Below are 21,887 nucleotides of genomic sequence, written 5' to 3' on the forward strand. Positions count from 1 at the left end.
TCCCCACCCATCTTCTAGACCAGGCAACCTGCCATAAACAGTTCACAAACAGTACAGAAGACCAAGTTCCCAGAACAGGTTTTGGGAGCAGAATCTGACTTTAAGGAGTCTCTGCAGCGTGGCACGTGCTATGAGCAGAGTCATTCACTTTTGAAAGACCAGATTCAAGATCCAAGACTATGCTTTCTAATCAAAGAAATGCCACATATTCCCAGACATCGGGAAGGCAGACACTGGGGAGAAACTGATCTAAGGATGAAACAAATGGAGCTCAGTTATTTGAAATACGTAACAGGAAACAATTCCAAAGCTACTTTTCATGGTCTATCCATGTCAGAAGGTTTGGCAAAGCAAAACTCTCTCTCTCTCTCTGTCCCACACAAAATTCAGTTGGCACTAGAGAATGGCTAGTTCAGAAAAATGTGTCTTCCGAGGCTTGTACCAGGAGATTGTGTGGAAGTTACAGTGTAGAAATAGCCTCATCTCCATAAATGCTACAGCTTCTGTTCACTGGCCTTTTAATGCCTGGTCTGTGAAGAACCTGGAAAGTCTGCGTTACATAGTCTAATTTTTAAAAGGCAAATGTTTTCGTCATTACCAGTTTTTTTCAGTTTGAAACAGCTACCATAAGAGATGTATTGAGTGGCTTGAAACCTCCATTAGTGTCAGAGTGAGAGGCAGAACCATACAGCAAGTCACCTGCACTTCCTGGGCTTAGTTCCTCCATTAAGTTCTAAAACAAAAAACACCTCACAGAGGAGCAAGAGGCTGGTGTTCAAGATGGCCCCATGAAAACTGGGATGAGAGCATGGAAACAAGTCCACTTCCAGTCATCCATCAGCAGCTGACTTCCCCTGCCCCGTTCCTCTGTATTTTTGCAGTCAGCACCAGCTTGGCCAGGAGCACCTCTGACAGATGCAACTAGAGAAGGAGGGGAGGGTGGACGAATGCAGTAGAAGGTGAGGGATGGATCCTACAGAATTTCTTCAAAGTTCAACGGTGCTCCCGACCCGGTGTGGAGACAATGGAACGCTTAACTATGGCTCAAGGAGTTGCTGTGTCCGTTTCTACTTAAGTTAAGAAACCTGAAAGGAAAAGAGGTCCTAAAAGTTATTACAACCTTTCTATCAAAGAGAGCCACTGTGCCCTCTCTTTCCTCCTCATGGTTCCTTGGTAAGGACCTGAGGTAGCTCTGCAGTGAGACGTGTGCTATCTTTCTGGAAAACCTTGCTGAAAGCTGTCCTCAAACTCACCAAGGACATCCCCTACAGGTCATTCACAAGGGAACAAACAGAACCAAGTAAGAAAATAAAGGTCTCTTTTACTTTCATCTTCTTTAGCGGTAGAACTTTCTTGGAAAGGTCCTAACTCAGAAAGTGAAAGAAGAGACGGGATAAGAATGGCCAGATGTAGTGAATCAGAGCAATAAAAGAGAGGAGGTTTCCTGGTCCACACCACATGATGCCAGCATGAGAGGGGCCCGGTCAGGAGCACACACATCCTGTGAGGAAGGAGAACAACAGGGTCAGATGGAGACTTACTAGTTTGGTCAAGAGGACTTGTAAACTGAATCTTGATGAAGCCGGGAAAGGGCCTGATAAAGCCACAGTACTAGATGCAGTAGTCTTGGATGGCATTCAACCAAGTTTGAAATGGCAAGAACAAGTACGAAGTACCTCAGGAAGGTGCTCCCCTAAATGCAACGCTTCCTTCTGCCCACCCAAACCTGGTCTTCTCCAGGAATTCTGCACTTCCAGAAGTGACCTTGCCATCAACGCAGCTGATTAGCCAGACCCCGTGGAATCAGCCTCCATTCTTCCTTTCTGTCACCTCCCACATCCAATCTAACATTTGAAAGCCTGTTTTGGTCACATCAGCCACTTTTTGGTTGCTTGAAAACACAAGCTCTTTTCCATCCAGGTTTTTAAACATGCTATTTCCTCCATCTGAAATGCTTGTCCCCAGCTCTTAACACTGATTTCAGTTCAGAGGTCACCTCCTCAGAGAAGCTTTCCCTAAAATTTTGATCTGATGTAAACCTTCCTTTCCAGCCACTCTATCCCTGGCTTATTTCCTGGTTTATTTCCTTTATAGTACTCATCAAGTTTTCTTTTTTTCACTAACTTTGTATATTTATCTGTTTTACGTGTTTATTGTCTGTCTCTCCACTTGAATGGAAGTGCTATGAAGGCCTTTGCAACTTGGGTCCCTGCTGAATCCCCAGGGGCTAATACAGTGTCTGACACCTGGCAGGTATCAAGCAATATTGACTGAATAAATGACTAAATGAGTAATTCTTAAGAGAAAACAACTTCTTCTGTGAGGCCTTCTCCAGTATCCTTAACGAATTAATTTATGGACTCATAAAATCTTTTGCATATAACTCCACTTGTACCCCCCACCCCCAGATATTATGTGGGGCACCTGACAGGTCCTGGTGTTCAGAGAAGAACAGAACCCAGGTCCTGCCCTCACATCATACGCAGGACCTGCTCTACACCTGTGTTTGTGTGTGTGCTTCCCCTGGGACACTGGACATGTGTTCTTCAAGGGAGAGGCCCGTCTTACTCCTCTTCGCATCTCAGCACCCACGACAGATGCTGATTCTCTGTAGACATGTACTGTATAAAGGAGGACAGAAATGAGACTTGTGGCTTTAGATTTTTACAAAATATGCAAAGAGGAAGCGAGGAAAACATGGATCTATGATTTATTTTGTCTCTTCAATCTGATGCTGCTTGGGGAAGCATCTGTATTACCTGTTACCATGTGGCCAAGAACAACAAAATCACAGGCCCAGTGGTACTTAGAACAGATGCTGTGATAGTAAAAGAGGACAGAGAAAAAGCAGAATTACTTGGCTGCCATTCTTCTTTTATTGCTAACTAGAAAGGGCAGGAAAGACATGGTTAAAAAGCAACCAAAACAAAAGTAACTCTAGAACAAGGAAAGAAAAAAGCATGGACTTGCTTTATATGAGTCCCGAGAGGCTATGACAGCTTTCTTCTAATAGCTGTCTGGAGAACAACTGAGCAAAAGAGGGATCAACATTCTTATACGTTGTTCTCCAGAGTAGAAGCAGTAGCCATGCAAAGAAGTTACTAGAAAGTGAAGTGAACTCACAATGAAGATGGTCCCGTATAAATGGGAGCTGCCCAACAATGTAAAAGGCTGCCTTGTCATGCAACCTATCTTAGCAGGGGTGTTGCCATGGGGGACGCTGGGTTCCTCTAAAGATCAAGGTTTTAAGATTATTTTCTTCTCAACATCTCCATTCAGCATTCCCGAGCATCCGTTCAGCTCTTTTTATTTAACACAGCTCTAAAAACAATGTTTAGTAACTACTGAAGAAGGAAAAAGTATCAGAAGATCTTAATTCTAATCAATGTTCTAATCAATTCTAATCAATAGCACCAACACTGCCTGAGAAGGAGATATGAATGTGAGCCTGTGGAAGCAAAGGCTGATGCTGCCAGCATAACACGGAGAGGCTGGCCAGGAGCCGTGTGCATTCCTCCCTCCTGCTTTAACATAACATCATCAGGAAGAAGTCTCTTCTGGGGCAAAATTGAGGTAGGAAAGGGGAATTATGTGGTCCAGAGCGTTCCTGAAAGCAGGCCAGTGTACTGGAAGTCCACACTTGTCCTGCACACTATACCGCTGGGGTTACTCACAAAGGACAGCAGGGGTGGGTCACTTGCGTACAGCGAGTTCAGTACGTTACCCGCATGGCTTCCTGAATGTGGTCCTGCCGAATCAGTTCTGCTGAGCAGTCCATGTACCACTTCAAACAGCGGATGAGCTCCCTGGGAAGAGAACAATTCCAGAAACCCCACTTTAATCCATGAGCAATGCAGCCTGAAATGTTTGCAGCCGTGAACCAGCCACACAGGAAATATCCTGCTGACGAGCTAGAATGGAGTGATACATCCATCATAGCTGTGGGATCTTTGGGTCACCTGAGACCAGACACTCCTTGTCCACAAACAGCTGCTCCACTTTAATTAGTAATTATAATCACTCTGTACCACTCTCCCTGACACACATTTCTTTAATGACAAGAAAGTTTTCCCAAAGTCTGGTCTGTATGCATATTTTTGTTTTGTCTAAAACTGCTGTCTCTACAACATACAACAATGACTAGTAAATGTTAGACCCTGCATGAAGGTGTCGAGCCCTCGTGTCCCTCCTTGCTTGACCTTCACCCCATCTATTTGATTTCCTTAGGACCAAGTCACCTGAGTGAAATGGAATTACAATGGTACCTTGGTTTTCAAATGTCTCCATTGACAAACATTTTGGTTTATGAATGCCGTAACTGGAAGTAAATGCTTCGTTTTTCAAACACGACTCAGAAGTCGAACATGTCACATGGCTTCCGCTGAGAGCAAGATCCTGAGGCCTAGCTGTTGGCTGTTTTTGAACGTTTCAGAACTCGTGGATTATGTTCGAAAACTGAGGTACCACTGTATAGGGTCAGAAGGCCTGCGCATTTACATGGCAACAGAGCATAGAGGTCAAGAGCCCAAGCCCTAGTCAGACAGCAGGGTTCCTATCTGGAGCCTGCCAGTTTCTAGCTCTGTATTCTTGGGCAAGTTATTTGATCCCTCTATGACTCTTTCTCTTTGTTTAACATATGGAGGAAACAATAGTACATCTCAAAGGTATTGGAAGATGAATGAGATGACAGGTGGAAAACACATAGCACAGTGCTGCTCTCCAAAGTCACATCAATGTGTCACTGTTTCAGTGACTCTATAGCCTTACCACCCTTGGGCTGTATTTGTTTTTGAAAATTGTGCTAAATCCATAGAAGAAAATGGTGACTTTTAAAAAATTGCTGTAATTATTTTATATAACCTGTGTTTCCCATGTTTACTATTTATATTATCTCTTTTATCAACTGTCTTTTCATTTCTTTGACATTTATTTGTGAGTGCTCTATTCAGCTATTCACATGTTTCTCATGGAAAAAGCAAGACTTATTTTTAGCAGTTTTGCCATCATTTCTTAGAAGAAAAAGTATGACAACTATGGAAGATACTATGCTGTAAAATGTTAGCTGAAAGCCCATAGTTAGTAATAACACCCAACAGTTACAGACTGAAAGCTTTTCCTCTAAGAGCAGGAATAAGGCAAGAATGCCCACTTTTGTCACTTCTATTTACCATAGTACTGAAGAGCAATTAGGCAAAGAAAAGCAATAAAAGGCATCCATATCGGGAAAGAAGAAGTAAAATTATCTTTGTTTGCAGCTGACATGATCTTATATGTAGAAAAGCCTAAGGATTCCACAAAACTAAACTTTCAAACTAATAAATGAATTCAGCAAAGTTGTAGGATACAAAATCAATATACAAAAATCAGTTGCATTTCTATACACAAACAATAAGCAATCCAAAAAGGAAATTAAGAAAACAGTCCATTTACAGAAGCATCAAAAAGGAATAAAATACTTAGAAATAAACTTAACCAAAATGGTGAAAGACTTGTACTCTGGAAACTGCAAAACATTGCTGAAAGAAATTAAAGAAGATACTAATAAATGGAAAGACATCTATGTTCATGGATTGCAAGACTTAATACTGTTAAGATGTCAATACTATCTGATGTAAATTACAGATTGAATGCAATTTCTATCAAAATCCCAATGGAATTTTTTGCAGAAACAGGAAAACCATCCTAAAGTTCAGATAGAATCTCAAGGGACCCCAAATAACCAAAACAATCTTGAAAAAGAAGAACAAAGTTAGAAAACTGACGCTTTCTGATTTCAAAACTTACAACAAAGGTACAGTAATCAAAAGTTACAGTGTGGTACTGACATCAAGACAGACACATACACAAACAGAATAAAGCAGCCCAGAAATAAACCTGTGTGCATGGTGAAATTATTCCCAACACTGGTACCAGGACCATTCAATGGGGAAAAGAACAGTCTGTTCAACAAATTATACTGGAAAAACTGGATATCTACATGCAAAAGAATGAAGTTGGACTCTTATATTCCACAATAAACAAAAGTTAAATCAAAATGAATCAAAGACCTAAATGTAAGAGCAAAAACTATAAAACACTTAGGCAAAAACACTGGGGAAAATCTTAACACTGGATTTAGCTGTGATTTCTTGGATACAACATCAAAAGCACAGGAAGCAAAATTTTAAAAATACATAAACTGGACCACGTCAAAACTGAAAACTTCTGTGCACAAAGGGCACCAGCAACAGAGTGAAAGGCAATAGGAGAAAATATTTGCAAATCATATACCTGACAAGGGGTTAATATCCAGAATATATAAAGAACTCTGACAGCTCAACAACAATAACCAAATAACCTGATTCAAAAATAGGCAAAGGACTTGAATAGATTTTTCTCCAAAGAAGACATACAAATGGCCAATAAGTACATAAAGAAATGCTCAACATCACTAATCATTTGAGAAATGCAAATTAAAACCACAATGAGATACCACCTCTAGAAAGACTACTATATATATTTTAAAAAATATCACCAAATACACACATACACACCCCAAATAGAAAATAGTAAGATAGTAAGTGTTGGAGAGGATGTGGAGATACTTGAATCCTTATGTACTGTTGGTGAGAATGAATGTAAAATGGAGCCGCCACTATGGAAAACAGCATGGTGGTTCCTCAAAAAATTAAAAAAAGAACTACCATATGATCCAGCTATTCCATTTCTGGGTATATACCCAAAAGAATTGAAAGCAGAGTCTCAAGGAGATATTTTACACCCATGTTCATAGCAGCATTATTCACAATAGCTAAAAGGTGGAAGCAGCCCAAGTGTTCATCAATAGATAAGTGAATGAATGGATAAATAAAATGTGGTATAGACATACAATGGAATATTATTCAGCCTTTAAAAGGGAGGGAATTCTGATGAATGCTACAGCAAAGATAAACACTGAGGACATTATGATAAGTGAAACAAGCCAGACACAAAAAGACAACTACTGTATGATTCAATTTATATGAGGTACCTAGAATAGGCAATTCAAAGAGACATAATAAAAAAGAAAAAAATAGACAGAATATAATGGTGGTTGCTCAGGGGCTGGGGGAAGGGGGAAATGGGGAGTTATTGTTCAATGGGTATAGAGTTTTAGTTCTGCAAGATGAAATGAGATGGATGGTGGTGATGGCTGTACAACAATGTGGGTGTACTTAATGACAGCTGTACACTTAAAAATGGTTAAGATGGAAAACTTTGTTATGCGTATTTTACCACAATTAAAAAAGTAAATGAAGTTTTAAAAAAAGGTCAGCTGAATGAATGGTGACCTTTTTTTAGCCTCTTACTTGTATGCCAGGGCTCCAGCAAAGTGTTTCTGGATATACGTATCCATTACAGGCCGGAAGTGGAAATACTTGATGTCTCTGAGCAGGTTGATGATGAATACCTGGGAGAGACAGAGGGTACCAGGGGTCACTGGAGCCCTCAGACCTATCCCCAACAGAAAACAGAACTCTTGCTTCTTCAAGGAATGGCAAACTGTCACTATTTTCTCTAGTGTTCCCCACTGGCAGTGCACGTAAGATTTCCATTCTGTGTCTGGATTTCTGTCTTGTCTGTTCTGTTCCTACCACCCCTGGGTCCCCGATCCAGACTTGGGGCTCATCTGTGCCAGTGTCACGTTGAGCCTCTCCCTTCACAATAACGCTGGATGGTACAACATGGACTAGGGGAAGACAAAATGACACCTGTGTAGGTGGCATACATACCATGGCACCAAAAAACTTGGAAAAAAAGAGGTGAAAAAAAAGATTGTCCTTGGAGCCAAATTAGCCTATGAAAGGCTGTGTCTGTCAGAAATGGGACTGGCTGGCCAGGGACATGAGGAAGAAGAAAAGCCAAAGGGACAAACTGTGCAGGTGCCATTCTAACTCTCGCCTCTGCTCCTCATCTATCAGGTGGACTTGGAGTACCTGGTTCTCCTTGAACATGAAGTACTCCTGGGTGAGTGGGTATGTTAAGCCCAATACACTAAACATTCCAATCACATCCATTCTTACTAAGCAACAACCTTCTTCAACAACTTCATAGAGGGAGAAAGTGTGATGCTCAGACCACACAAGTGAGTCTCTGCTTTTCCTGGTGGTTGTAGCCGACTTTCTAAGTGAAAAATGGGCCGTCTGGTTTCCTTTGTCTGTCTCTGGGCCTTGTGTTGGTGTAGGCCACTCGTTCTGGAGCCAGGCAGCTGTGCAGTGGTGCTAAGACTGTCCCTGCACCACAAAGCTGAAGCCCAGACCTGACCATGCTCAATTCTTCACATTTGAGCTTATAGGGATCTTCCTGGTAGGTTGGTCGGTTGGTCTTTTTGGGGGATGCTCCTCAGTCCTTTTGCTATTGGAAACATCTGAACTTTGTGCTGACTCACTCTAACAAATATGTGACAGGAAAAATGAAAAAATCGGGAAAGATGAGACTTACCAAAGACTGAAACACCAACAGGCCGTATTTCTCTGTGTTATCATCCAAAATCACAAACAGCGTATCTAAGATGTCCTGCAGGAACTGCAATAGCATAAAAACCAGACGGCTCAGGTCTTAGGGCCTATACACGTGGTCAAATTCCACACACAGACGAATTCATCTCCCAATAAACAGTGTCAAAGATCTAAAACCTCAAACCACCACTTAATACTCTAGTACCCACCTCCACCTAGCTAAGGGGTAACTGGGTGGACGTGGGCTGTTTGCTGACAGCCCAAAGGCCTATAGGGAGGCTTTTCCTGTTGGGTAAGTGATAAACTCCAAGAGAAGAGCAATTACCTATAAAACCTAGTCCATCCATAAAGGATAGCAATTTTGAAATCAAGACAATCTAAATGATTCTGATGCCAAATTCTTTTTGAGAAAAAGAGCTAACTTTAGTGGGATCCCAAAGAGTTTACCAGCCCCTTGCCCTCTACTGTGGCCTAACTCTGTAGAGGACATTTGAATGAGGATATGACAAGCCAGGCCGTACTTACAGTACTATTTTTTTGGTTTAGAAATTAGTATCCCTGGAGAAGGGAGAAGTTTATTTTTGAGAGCATGTGACTTTTTCTTTCTAAGATGCAAAAACCAAGAGAAAGAATAAAAAATACTCACAGATGCTGGTAGTCTTTTAAAAATCATATCTAACATTCTGTTGGTCAAAATGCAATTTAATGATACAATGTTTACAATTTAATTCAAAACAATGTAAGGTGGGAGGCACGGATGGGGATGTTTGGTGGGTAGGAGTGGCCATGGGTTGATGACTATTGGTGCTGGGTGATGGGTATAGGGTTCTTTATACTATTCTGTCTACTTTTGTGTATCTTTGAAATTTTCCAGTAAGAAGTAAAAGGATACTTTAAAATGCTAGCATATTCACTTCACATTCTTTTCTGGCTGGCTTGAGACAAATTATTGATGCTAAAACCAGATCTACTGGTTTTAGAATGTTCTCTTGTGAGGAATACAATTCAGCCTTAAAAAGATCATAAGACTTTTCTAATACCTTGTCTGTTTACTGGCTGATACTTTTCATATGTTCAGAAGGCAAAAATGCCGAGTATGAATTTATCTTAAATTTCAAAAGCTACTATTATAACAGCTTGTTTGTTAAGAGATATTTCAAAAATTTATGATACTATGATCCAATTGATTAAAACCAAATTCATACCAGACTTCATAAAAGTCCAGAGGACACAGACTTTGAAACTGTTCCTCATTTGGGGACCCCTGTTGTTTATTACTGAGTCAGTGCAGCTGTGAGAGGGAAGAACAGACAGTGCATCTGCTAATTGATTTGATAATTGCAATGGCAGCGCTAAGAATGCTCACTGATGGACAAGTAGCCTTCTTAAGATTTGGTCTCTATCCCAGGAAAGGGACAGAGACCTAAAGGAATGCAGGCAGCATAACACACTGGGCTTGTTCCTAAGAGAATGCTGTACTATTACCCTTTAATTATCATTTTGCTTTCTAGGAAGAAAAACAAGTCAGAAAATAGGGTTTATAAATAGTTTCTATAAGGTAATAAACCTGATGTGATAACTACTTTAAAAAAAGAAGCTAACTGAAAAATAAGAAAAAATACTTTATTTCTGCTCATGTAATTCACGTAATTCTATATTGTGAGAAATGGTCTTAGAAGCCTACTGGCAGAAATCAAGAGGAAGTAAGGCCTTCTGGCCGGATTCTTGCTCAGGCGTCATGTGTGAATTGTGCGAAGCCATACCTTAACAATTTCCTCCCCGCTGACATGCCGCAGCCGCCCTAGGATGTCCATGATCCTGTCTGGAAAGGCCTTCCACTTCAGCAGAGCAAGGAGGTCCACTAGAAAGCAAGCCCAAAACAGGTGAACCCTTTGCCTGTCCTGTAGGAATTTCCTAGCCATGGACAGGTGAGATCTAGAGAAACAGAAATAGCTATGAGCCTTACAACAAACAGCCTCTTTAGTGCTGAGGTCAAGGCCAAACACGCATCTGTGAACTCGGAAGCTGCTGAAACCATGGGAAACCTCACAGGCTGCTACTGCCAAGTGATTCCTTCAACTTCAAATGAAAAGAATCCCCTCGTTGTGGCATGACAGTAACGTCTCCCTTAACATACGTCCATCAACAACATGGAAGCAGCAACTGAGGCAGGGAGGACACCAGCCCGCGCGCACCTACCGTTCTGGGTGAGTTTGGTGGAGGAGAGCTGCGTGGAGATGAAGAACGACTCTTTGGTGCTGCGCTGGAAGATGAGGCTGGAGGGGATGTTGGGGCAGCCATTGTAGTCCTCTTTGCAGCAGGGCAGACCCAGGTACAGAGCGTGGTTGTTAAACGTGCTATTCTCATCACACTGCAGGCAAAGGTACAGAACACAGACTGGTTCCTGAACCGAGCCACGTGTAAAACTCATGTCCCTGGGCATTTCTGGTTGATGTTTGCTCTCTGTCCAGAAACCCCTAGAATGGTTGGCACGCCTTTTAAAAGAAACATGGCAGTTGCATGTGGCCTCCACCTGGTGTGCAGGCAACCTCGGGTGGCAGCTATGGTGTGACAGCTGACTGAACCATGATCTCAAATAGCAGGTCTCCGATTACACTAGCCAAGGCCACAACGGCACACAGGGGTGAGCAACAGATTTCCACTACTGGTAGAGTGGGAGGTGGGAAACAAAGGGCCTACTGACATTACTTGCGGGAGGAAGTTATTCAGAAGACAAAAGCCTGCTGTCACCCACCAGCACGCCACCCTGGATCCTCTGGCCCACTCACAGCAAACCACCTAACTGAGAACCATGTGAGAGTGGCCTCCGGTGGTGAGGGAGGTGAGGACAGCCAGGCCCCATACCTTGTACACGTAGAGCTCGTGGATGTCATCTGAGAGGGTGGTGCCATCGTCCCTCATCAGAGGTGAGAATGCAAAGCCAAAGAGCTTCTTCTCCCCTTTGTCCTTCGCTGCAGTGAGAGCCAAGTGTTAGTTGTTTCTGCCCTCCACTTGGCTTTTTAAATGTAGAAACTGCCTTTGTGCTTATCACCTCTGCTCTTTACTTCTTTGCCCCTTACTTTCATTAATTAGATAGCAACCTGACTGCAGGAACAATGAGAAACGTACTGTGCTGTTTCCACTTACATCCCAGTACATAGGCTCCTTAGATCCAAACAGAAACTACACTGCTGGTCTTGCTAAGCCCGGGGCTCTCTAAGAAGCAGTTTAACACATACAAAGAAAATACCCAAAGGAGAACGACAGTGGGAATTACCCGTGTCCAGGTCAGGCACTACGAGAACCAATACCATGGTTTTAAACCACTGTCCACACAGCCTCTGATGACAGCCCATCTCTGCGTAGTTATTTCTTTACAACTCCTTTTCTTGCCCCAATAATAAGAACCCTCTCAATTTTGTCCCAGAGGAAAGAGTTATATTCACATCCGCAAAGGAATGTGGAGAGAAGTCTCACTCACTGGAACAATGTCTGAACTCGAAGCGCAGGTGGGAGCCTCGGAACCGGTCGATGGGGATGGGCAGTTTGATAATTTCCCCCCAGCGAGGACTATTGCTGTGGTAGAGGACGAAGGAGTGGTAGGAACTCCTGTTTGGCTCTCCTGAGCCCAAGCTGATGCAATCCTGGGAGAGAGGAGCAAAATAAAGTGTCATCTTCCTGGAGGGAGCCCTGGATTTCTGTCACTAGGACCCTTCGCTTTCTCCTTTGTGCAGCTCTCACTTTCCCACCAGGCCCAACCTATAAAATGAGAAAACTGATTTGGCTGAAATTCAATACTTTTGGAGAGAACAGTGTAGATGGTATAGGAGTAGGCAGTCACAGTGCCCCTTGTTTTCCGTGAGGCCGATGTAACCACACACGCTACGCAGTAAACCCGAGGGCAGCTGGGTGGTGCGTCTGCCTCACTATGGTAGGTCCTCACCCTCACTCAGAAAGGCAACAGTGAACTGCATGGGGGAAGCCCGCTGTACACGGCACTGTCCGATCAGAAAAACAACAGGAAGGTGGAGAGAGCTTGTTTGTTAATCTTCCTTAGCTCAGTGTTGCACTGGCATTTTAGGTTGCCCTCAGCTGATTGTCCTTGGCTATAAACAAGGTAGGCCACAGCTAACGTGATCGCAGTCCCCAAATATTGGCACGAAGATGCAGTGCCGAGGCCCCTTCCCTGGAGAACAGGAAGCTGCAGGCCATCCACTCAGGAGCAGCTCCATCTGCACAGGGCTGGTGTGAACACCTGATGCCTCTGCTGACCTCAGCATGACATCCATGCAAACAATGGCCATGTCCTTAAGGTGGGTTTTTAAAATGACAAATCATTATTTCTACCACCATCAACAGTCTCCTCTATTTCTCTCTGGCTTTGGGAGATAATTTTGACTAATTTCACCTTTTTCTTCTGTAAAATGTGGATGATCATTCCTGTTCTGCCTACCTCTCAAGGCTGTTGTCGACATATACAAACGAGGTCTGTAAAAGACTGATTTGCCTTCTACCAAATGCTACGCAAATGATGCCTGGTGAATTGCCAGGGACTTACCATGACATGACTGAGGGGAAAATGGACATACTGACAGCACTCCAGGTCTTCACTGTCAGTGAGGAATGGCAGTGTCCTCGTAGTGCACAGGCTGGAAGTAAGCTTTTAGGGCTGAGCTGTTGCGTGCTGTTGTCACATAACTTGGCACCAGAGAGTTAGTACCTACGTCCTACCGTTGACCAAAGAGCACATATAACTTCCTGTGCTAGCTCAAGAATAAAAAGAGTGGGACCTAGTAACAGTTATCAAAAGTAGGTAGCTCAGTGCAAGGCGGAATGGAAGAAATAACAGGTAGGACAGAACTAGAGGGAACAGGTCTAAATTGGAGCAGGAAGGATTCAGGTCAGACAGAAGGATTTCTAACAAGGCTAACTGACACTGAGAGTTATTATCAAAGCATGCATAGGGTTTCCTCGCAGGAAAGAAAAGGCAGAGAAGAATGCATAGGGGTGATCTGAGTTCAGTCCTGCCTGGGAGAACAGCTCTCTGGACAAAGTCCACAGAAGTACTAGGATTATTATAGGATTCGTTTCCATTCCAAACTGGCAAGCCTTACCTTCAGGATTTCTCCATCTGCATAAAGCACGTACATGGTCACTTCAATATTCTTTTGTACACTCTTTCCTCCTCTCTCAAAATCCCCCTTCTCCAGGGTTAGGTACAGGTCATTGCGGATATCACCTGTGGGGAAAGAAATGCCATGTCTTCATGACCACAGAAGCCACACTGTCCCATCTGCATGGAGGACCAGGCTAGCAATTGGATCCTCCAGGGTTCAGGTGGGTGCTCAGGGCATTCCAAGCTTGGTTAATAACGATGGACATCCTACCAGTATCAGTGGAGTGATACTCAGGTTGTTCAGTCATGTACTAAGTCTGAATTCTGAAGGTGTTACCATAGCTCGTCCAGGTAGGGACAGGGCGGTGCAGGGGAGCATCTTTCAGATTGCAGGGGACTGCTCAGGCGAGCAGCTGCAAACTACGCCTCCCACAGAGGAAAAATGTTAGAATCAATAGGAGTGACACTTATTTTAATCACGTGTCTGTCTTAACTTCTAATTCCTTCTTTCCCTCAAAAAAAAAAAAAAGTCATTTCTCTTTTCTTTTATAGGTTTTCTTTCTGCAACCCTCAGCCGTTCTGAGTCTGACTAGAGGATACACTACTTCTTCCTTCTGGAGGCCTAGCTCCAAATCCCACGCCCTGCTGGAGTGCCAGGCAGGGGTCACTGGACTACCTGTCAGTTTTCTTCTCTTTGTTGCAAGTGCTCTGAGACCAGGTGATTCTCCAGAAGCACAAGTGCTATGGCGCCGGGGTGACAACTTGTTGTGCTCCTGCTTCCTGGTGCTCTGACTCCAGCCCACTTTGCTGTATTTGCTGCTCGAAACAGGTTGGAGAAGCTCAAACTGCAAGTCTGAAACGACCTAAGTCACGTCTGCCTTTTTCAGGGGGATGGGATTGGCTGTTCGTGTAGATGAGCATATTTAGGCTACTCTAAGATTCTAAATCTGCAACTGACAAGTTTTATCCACACATTCTAAAGAAGGGCTTTTGACTTTCAAAAAAACATAGTAAAGATTGTGGGGGAAAAATGTTCCAGGGAAGAAAATGGCAAAGGAAAATCAGGTAGGGCCAAAGGGAAGATGTATTAGCAGCCTGAAGAAATCAACTGAGAGATGAGGGAACAAGTAACTTGCAAAGCAAGCCAATTCAGACGCCAGGAATTCTTTGTTTTATTTCTTAGAAATGGCACATCTAAATATACTCATTACTTGCATTCACAATGACATAAACAGGTTTGGTTTTTGGTTAGCAAGTGATCTTTTGGGTTTGGTCAGAGATCTGACAATAGCCTCTTTTCTGCGCTGGCTACCTCTCTAATTGTAGAAGTGTCTGAAGGTCTCTTACGCACGACACAGCAATCAGTAGGTCAGGACAAGCATGTATCTTTGGTGTTTGGCGTCTTCATGACCAGAACTTCCATTCTTCAGGTTGCTTTCCTATCCCAGGAGTGCAGTCATGGTTATCTGGTCACATAATGAAACTCTCAAGACACTCTGGCTCAAGTGGGAAGAAGCAATTCTTTGGAAGCTGGGAGAACACTCCCTATGTGTGAAAGCCACCTTGTTCCCCAAACAGCCCTGAGGCTACCATGAAAGGAGGAGGAAAACGTGTTCTGAAAATCACACCGATACAGCTGACGGTGCCCATCCTTGCAGACTGCACAGACTTGCCTCTGGGGCTAAGCAGAACCTCTACTTTGAACTCTGAGGAGCCTGGAACTTTACTCGGCCTCCTTTGGACATCCCTGCTTGGGCCCTCCTACCATGTTTCCCCGAAAATAAGACCTAGCTGGACCATCAGCTCTAATGCGTCTTTTGGAGCAAAAATTAATATAAGATCCTGTATTATATTATATTAAAGACCCGGTCTTATAGTAAAATAAGACTGGGTTTTATATTAATTTTTGCTCCAAAAGACGCATTAGAGCTAATGGTCTGGCTGGGTCTTATCGTTGGGGAAATATGGTAGCATATCATTAAAATGGCACTCGGGTGTGCAGGAGGGTGACGATGGCAAGCAGGAGGAGAAAGGAAACTCAAATTCATCAGTTTGCTTCTGTCAGGACAGAAGCTGAATAAAATCTGTCCTAAAAGTAAAATTCAAAATTAACTGGGGACTTTACCATGGGTTATTGCTATTAAAATGGGATAAATCAGAATTGGTTATACCTTGAATTTTAATAATTGAAAACAGAACCTTCTGATAAAAGCCTTTTAGTTATACATTAGCTTTTCTATGGAATTTAAATAACTATTCAACTTCTAGGCTGATTTGGCATAAAGTGAATAGTCCACAGAATTTAAATGTCTAATCTAAAGAATAGGTGCTTTGTTTAAAAATTACCTGGGTTTAAACCAGCACTGTCTGGAAGTTATTCTCAAGATAATCCATGTGACTTTTAAAAGCAGGTTTTGGCTACCAGCAATAGTATTCTAGCTTGTACAAACATTTTTAGTTTCTGTGGCTCTATATGCGAGTTAACCATGTTACAATAAACATGTCCTTCAGATGAAACGTTTCAAACTTTTCCTAGAACTGAGCTAGATAGTCCTATAGTTTTTGTTCTTTTAAAATTTCTATTTAAGCAGAATGCCCTTGGTGATCACCTAGCTGGGAAAATTTATCAATACAAGTAGCTGTACCTCTGAGTTACAGACTGAAGCAGCTTGATTTCACTAGATCTTTGGCTGCCCTTTATTTGGAGAACACGCCTGCCTAGACCAGGAATGTTCTCAGTCAAAATAGGTATTAGGCTGCCTTGTGGGTTACCATTTTGCATACAGCCTCAATTTCAAGAATGGCACTTTGTGATGGTTAATGTTGCTGGGACCTTTTTGTCAAAAGAAGGGGGATCACTTAAATTAAGCTCTCCACTAATTCTCCTGGAACTAGGAGAAAACCTAAGCAGAAGCAAATGTGAAAGGCTCCGGGACTGCCTTACGGATAGCCTCCCAGACTTCCCCACTCTTCAGCGGTCCCTCGTGCATGCTACATGTTCACAGAGCCGCAGTGGACTCACGCCTTTGGGTTAAGGCACTGTCTCCAGGAGGCTCCTGTAGAGTTGAGCACCAATTGCCAGGAATATTACCTACCTGGAGAGGGATGAGGACAGGCACATTACAAGGATGGGAAAGAGAAGGCCTGAGCATTGGTTTTGAGGTTAGTTTGTGGACCACTGCCTGGGTGGCTGTATTCGAATCACCTAGGGAGCTTCCACCCCATGAGATTCCAGTGGAACTTTGTAAATAGGTGTAAAAAACCACCAGGTGATTGACCCTCTCCAGGGTTTAACACCAGGGGACGAGATGCTGATGAAGTTTGGCTGGGGGTGGGGGGCTGGGCAGCATGGAGGCGCACCGGGAGGGCTCTGGGAGGGAAGAATTTCTGTAGCAGTGGGCGTAGCCAGTGCTGAGGAGTCCTGCCTCCCTTTGTTAGGTGTCTTCTGCTTCCGGTGGTTGGCAGAGCATCGACCAACACCAGCAACGCCTTACATTTCTGAGTGCTTAGTGCTCAGATGACATGCGACAGAGTTTCTTGAATGGAAAGATGGATGAATGAGGTTGTTCTTGTAAGAGGGCCTCAGAATAAACAGTCTTTGTCCTTTTCCCTGTTTCACACAGTAGCCAATACCAGCTGTTGGTGTATATAGAGCTGCACGTCAAGGAACTAGGGACTCAGAGTAGGCAGAGGTTGGTGCGTTTTTTCTGTAAGAGGCCAGATAGTAAATATTTTAGGCTTTGTGGACCCACAGGTCTCTGTCACATACATGTTGTTTGTTTCCAAAACCTTTTTAAAATGTAAAAACACATTCTTAGTTGGCAGGTAGCACAAAAACAGGCTGTTGGCCCATGGGCTATATAGTGTGATACCTGGTTTGGAGTGTTCATGTGTCAAGGAGAGTTTCACTACACTGCAACTACACAATTGAAAGAAAACACAACAAAACAACAACAAAAAACAGAAAAACCCTCCAGAGTCTTCTAAGTCTATACAAACAGCTGCTGGGAAGAAGCAAGACAATGAACCAAAGGCCAGCTTCTCACATTAGGGAGAATGGCCTGAAACATTCTGGGGTCCTCACGAAGTGAGTGTTCTTATGAGGAAACAGTGCTTTTCAGCTCCCAGAAATCTCAGGGGGTTGAGGAACATTTTGACAGACCTGCTTCTGGCAGTGACAGAGAACTGACGCCTCAGCGGTCGGCCTGAGTCTCTGCAGACCTGCAGCCTAGTAAGACTGCAGAAACAGTTCACACATACTTGCAGCCTCTCTGAGAGCAGTCTCTGCATGGGGTTGCAGAACTTCGGAGGTACAGCTCAGGCACCAGAGCATGTTAGTAACACTCTCTTGTCAAATAATCCAGCCTTATTTGGAGTTTTGTCAGATAATCCAGCCTTACTTGGAGTTTTGAAGCCACACGGTTACAGCCTACGCAGAATTCCATCCCAGGGGAAATGGTCCAGGACAGCACACAGGTGTGGCCACTCAGTCGTGTTTGGATTTCTTATTATAGTCATGTTCCTTCTGTGTAAATTACTCACACCACAGATTAAGAGGCTTTGGGTTCAAGGCTAATAGTATTTAATACTATATTACTTATACCATGTCTACTTCTGGAGGGGCTTCTGGGAATAGTACTTTCTTTCCCTTAAGACCATGTGAAACCAGGACTTTGTCCCAGCAGACCCAACAGCCTGCTTGGGACGGCACCAATTCTCTCTCTCAGCAGAAGAGGATGAAGTCTGACAGCATTCATGGAGATGGAGAGATGTTAACCTTTCAACTAGGACAGCTTCACGTATATAACCAATGTTTTATTTTGTTGTAGTTCTTATTTTGAGGAAGAGACAAAAATAAAAATAACAAATAAAAAAGACAACAACGACTCTTGGCAGGACTTCTTTAGAGGACCCAGGAGAGACGGCTTCTTTAGTTTTCTAACCATGTCTTCAGTGTCACTTGTCTACTAGTTTCTATTGTCATAAAGTCAGTGATGTTCTCTGCTCTAGCAGGATGCTAGGAACAGGCACAGTGACCTCACTATCTAGGGTTATTCTTTTCCGGGGTCAAGGATGTGCTCTTTCAACATGTTGTGGGACCAGATGTGGTCATTCCCAAACCATCCCTGATAGACGCTGCCAGAGCCTTATGGGAACTCAGACCACAGTCCTACGAATCTACTTGTGGTAAACACCTGCATCACTCCTCCTGAGGAGAGCTCTCTTTCAAATGATGTGTGTTTGCCCTTTGTATGAGATGTGTCCAGCCGAGCTGAAAAGAGAAGCTTTCTGCCTTTCTGATTCTTTGTAGCTTGGGATAAGCCTACTTATTTTCTTTTCAATGGGAGTAGCTGATCTGTCTCATAAAGATCTTTTCTGGTAGCTACATACCTAGGGCTTGTTAAGGTTTTAAACATTCCAACATGTCCTTAGCTTCCTCAGATCTTAATGAACAGCCAAAGTCTTCTAGGCTGGGCTGGTGGCTTCTCTTCTTATGTCTTGTCAGTTACCCCAAAAGGTGAGGTTGATGAAGGATTAATAATGTACATGACACCCCACCCCAGTATTGCAACATTCCATGAAACAAATGAAGATGGAAAAAAAGCAGGCAAAAAGCAGACAGGACACACAAAAGCAAGAACTTACACCCAAATATCTTCATCTCTGCACCAGAAAGAAAGGGGCGAGAATGAGGGCACAGCACAGAGAGAAACAAGAACAATTAAGACAAACAGGAAAAGAGAATAAAACATCACTTGCAGGTCGGTGATGAAGCACGCACTTCTTACCAGGTGTCAAAGCAAAGGACAGAGTGTACTTCTGAGCACAAAGGCGAGAATCGGGGGGCCCCCTAGAGGGACACCATGCCTGCATCACTGCCTTCTAATGGGCAGTTCAGGGCAACCCAGGTCTGACTCCGGGAGGGGCAAAGCATCCCTAAAGCAGAGTACCCTCTAGGACACGGTCTTCAAAGGGGGTCCCAAACCAGCAACATCACCATCACTTGGGAGTTTGTGAGAAATGCAAGTTGTCATGTCCCACCCCAATGTTCCTGTATCAGAAACTGCTGGGGTTGGCCCAACAGCCAGCACTTTCCCAAACCTGCAGGTGATTCTGACGCAAGTTAGAGAACCAAGCTTTAGGAAAAATGTAAGTCATCAGCTAGACGATACTAAATCAAAGGGCAGATTTCTTCTGGCAAGACAGAAAACTACTTAACTAATATAAACTTGGCCCATATTGCCCACAGCAAATGATAACCTTAAAAATTCAAGGCTGAGAAAGCAAGTTAAAATGTTGTAATTCCCACCGAGCCATGACAGACCTGTATTGCTCATGACTCCAGGGAACAGACTTCCAGGAAAGCTAAGCAGGAGACAGGGCTGTAGCAGGTGGCGACACATACCTGCTCAGACATAGTCCGGAGAAGGTGGAGCCTTTTCTCGAGTAAGAGGGTTTAAATCGCCCCTTTCAATTTACTGTCTTTGGCTGACCATTTTCTTTTTTATTTATTTATTTATTTATTTATTTATTTATTTATTTATTTATGTTTTTTATTTTTTTAAATTTATTTCTTAAATGACCATTTTCTTTAAGGTTTTTATTTGGACTAATTTTGAGCAGTGAGACCCTGGGAACAATGTTAACTTCAACTTGTCCACCTGGGACACCAGGCCTGCTCCAGTCTTGCCTGCCCATCTTCTAGAAAAAAATCTAGGAAAGGAGTAAACGTGCGCTACAGTTATTAGCTTTGGTACTAAACTAAAAAGAGTTTGGAAGGAAGGAGGAAGTACCCACAAAAATGTGACAAACCAACAAAAGGCTGTAAGTGCCCAGTTTCAAAATTAGGCTTAAATTCCCATATCTAGTTGTTCTAGAATCTAGACGTCAGGGCCTCAGCTATAGTACAGAGTAGGACATCTCCTGTGTACAGCAGTCACGTGGTGTGTCTGTACACACCCAGGGAAGCAACAGGAGACCATCAGAAAGAACTTTTCCACACGGTATGCTGGACACTGGTGTGGCGAGCGCCTGTCTGAACTGTAACTGCGCGGTTACACTCAGAGCTGTAAGTTCTGTCAATAGCCTTTGACAGGACCTACCTGGCCCATCCTGACAAAAAAGACTCTCCCAGGGAGCGCCTGGGAGCTTCTGCCAAATGCTGGGTAGTTTTAAAATGAGGATCACAGTTTACGACTAATTCTGATTTTTACATTTACTCCAACTTCTCAGACTTAAGTGTTGCAATGCACAGTTACTGACAATTTATTTCCTTGTTCATCTCCTAGATGTCCATGTGTCAAGAAGAAGCTGCCTTGTAACTTAGTCACAGTAGCACTGTGCGGGCTGAGGGACTGCTGCAGCCCACGCACAATATTCCCACAGGGGAAGGCCGGACCCGCTGCAGGTGGCCAGGGCTTGGAAGGCTCACCAAAGGACTTCTTGCCACATTCATGGTTTCCCAAGACAGGTTGACCGCAGCATAAACACTCCTGCACACTTTTCCTGCTGCTCCAACAGACCTGCAGGCCAGCCACCTCACCTTGCCCAAGGTTGGCAAACCCACTCTGATGCTATCTTGGGGTGCATGAGGGGGGCTGTCAGTGTTAGCTCACAACTCTGGGAATGGCCATCTGTGCAAAAAGCTCTTTCCTCGGGGGAGGAAGGCTAGAGGAAGAGACAGATTATGCACAAAAGACTGCTTCCTGCCTCTGAACCATCCTCACTTTCAGCTTCAGCACTCAGCACTCAGCGGCACACAACGCTGAAAGCAGCATCCCACAGCCATAGCCTGGACCTCCCAGGACTGCCAGTGTCTTGGCCTGGGGGGCAAATCATACAATGACCCTTAGCTGCCCAGGGGAGGGAAAGCCCGCTTAGCCTCAGTTTGCCTCACCAATGCCTGACACAGCTGGTTTCCATGGTGGTGTCAAACGATACAGAGACGCAGAGTGCTCCACAAAGAGATCTTTCCACACAAGAGGATGGGACAGTGTAACTCTTGAAATCAAAGTTTGCTTAAAAGCATTTTTGACTGTAGCTTATTCCTTTCTAGTTTTGCTCACTTGGTTTTAATTCTATGACTGTGTGAAGGGCAATAGGAAGGAAATGTCCACATCTTAAGAAAAACAAATTCTTGAAAGAAAGGAAGGACTTTGAATACATCTCTTAGAATATATGACCCCATCTCGTGAGCCTGGGTATCTAATTAAAAATGATCACCAGATAAATCTGGGTAAGCACCTACTTTTCCTTCCATGACACATTATCAAGAAGCCAGGGACGATGCCTGG

General features: G+C 43.6%; 1 protein-coding gene across 10 annotated transcripts in view; it reads right to left on the minus strand.

The window, feature by feature from the left end:
• DOCK3 (dedicator of cytokinesis 3) overlaps window positions 1-21,887 on the minus strand; it is a 292,122-nt gene that overhangs the window by 74,670 nt on the left and 195,565 nt on the right. For all 10 annotated transcript variants that reach the window (XM_074312252.1, XM_074312255.1, XM_074312249.1 and 7 more), the window contains 8 exons: window positions 13,592-13,716; window positions 11,959-12,121; window positions 11,343-11,449; window positions 10,677-10,848; window positions 10,241-10,338; window positions 8,461-8,544; window positions 7,329-7,429; window positions 3,725-3,806 (listed from right to left, as the gene is read on the minus strand). In XM_074312252.1, coding sequence (XP_074168353.1) covers window positions 3,725-3,806; window positions 7,329-7,429; window positions 8,461-8,544; window positions 10,241-10,338; window positions 10,677-10,848; window positions 11,343-11,449; window positions 11,959-12,121; window positions 13,592-13,716 — 932 coding nt within the window. The remainder of the gene's footprint in view (window positions 1-3,724; window positions 3,807-7,328; window positions 7,430-8,460; window positions 8,545-10,240; window positions 10,339-10,676; window positions 10,849-11,342; window positions 11,450-11,958; window positions 12,122-13,591; window positions 13,717-21,887) is intronic.

This window comes from Rhinolophus sinicus, linkage group LG10 (genome assembly GCF_036562045.2).
Source record: "Rhinolophus sinicus isolate RSC01 linkage group LG10, ASM3656204v1, whole genome shotgun sequence".
Classification (NCBI taxonomy): Eukaryota; Metazoa; Chordata; class Mammalia; order Chiroptera; family Rhinolophidae; genus Rhinolophus; species Rhinolophus sinicus.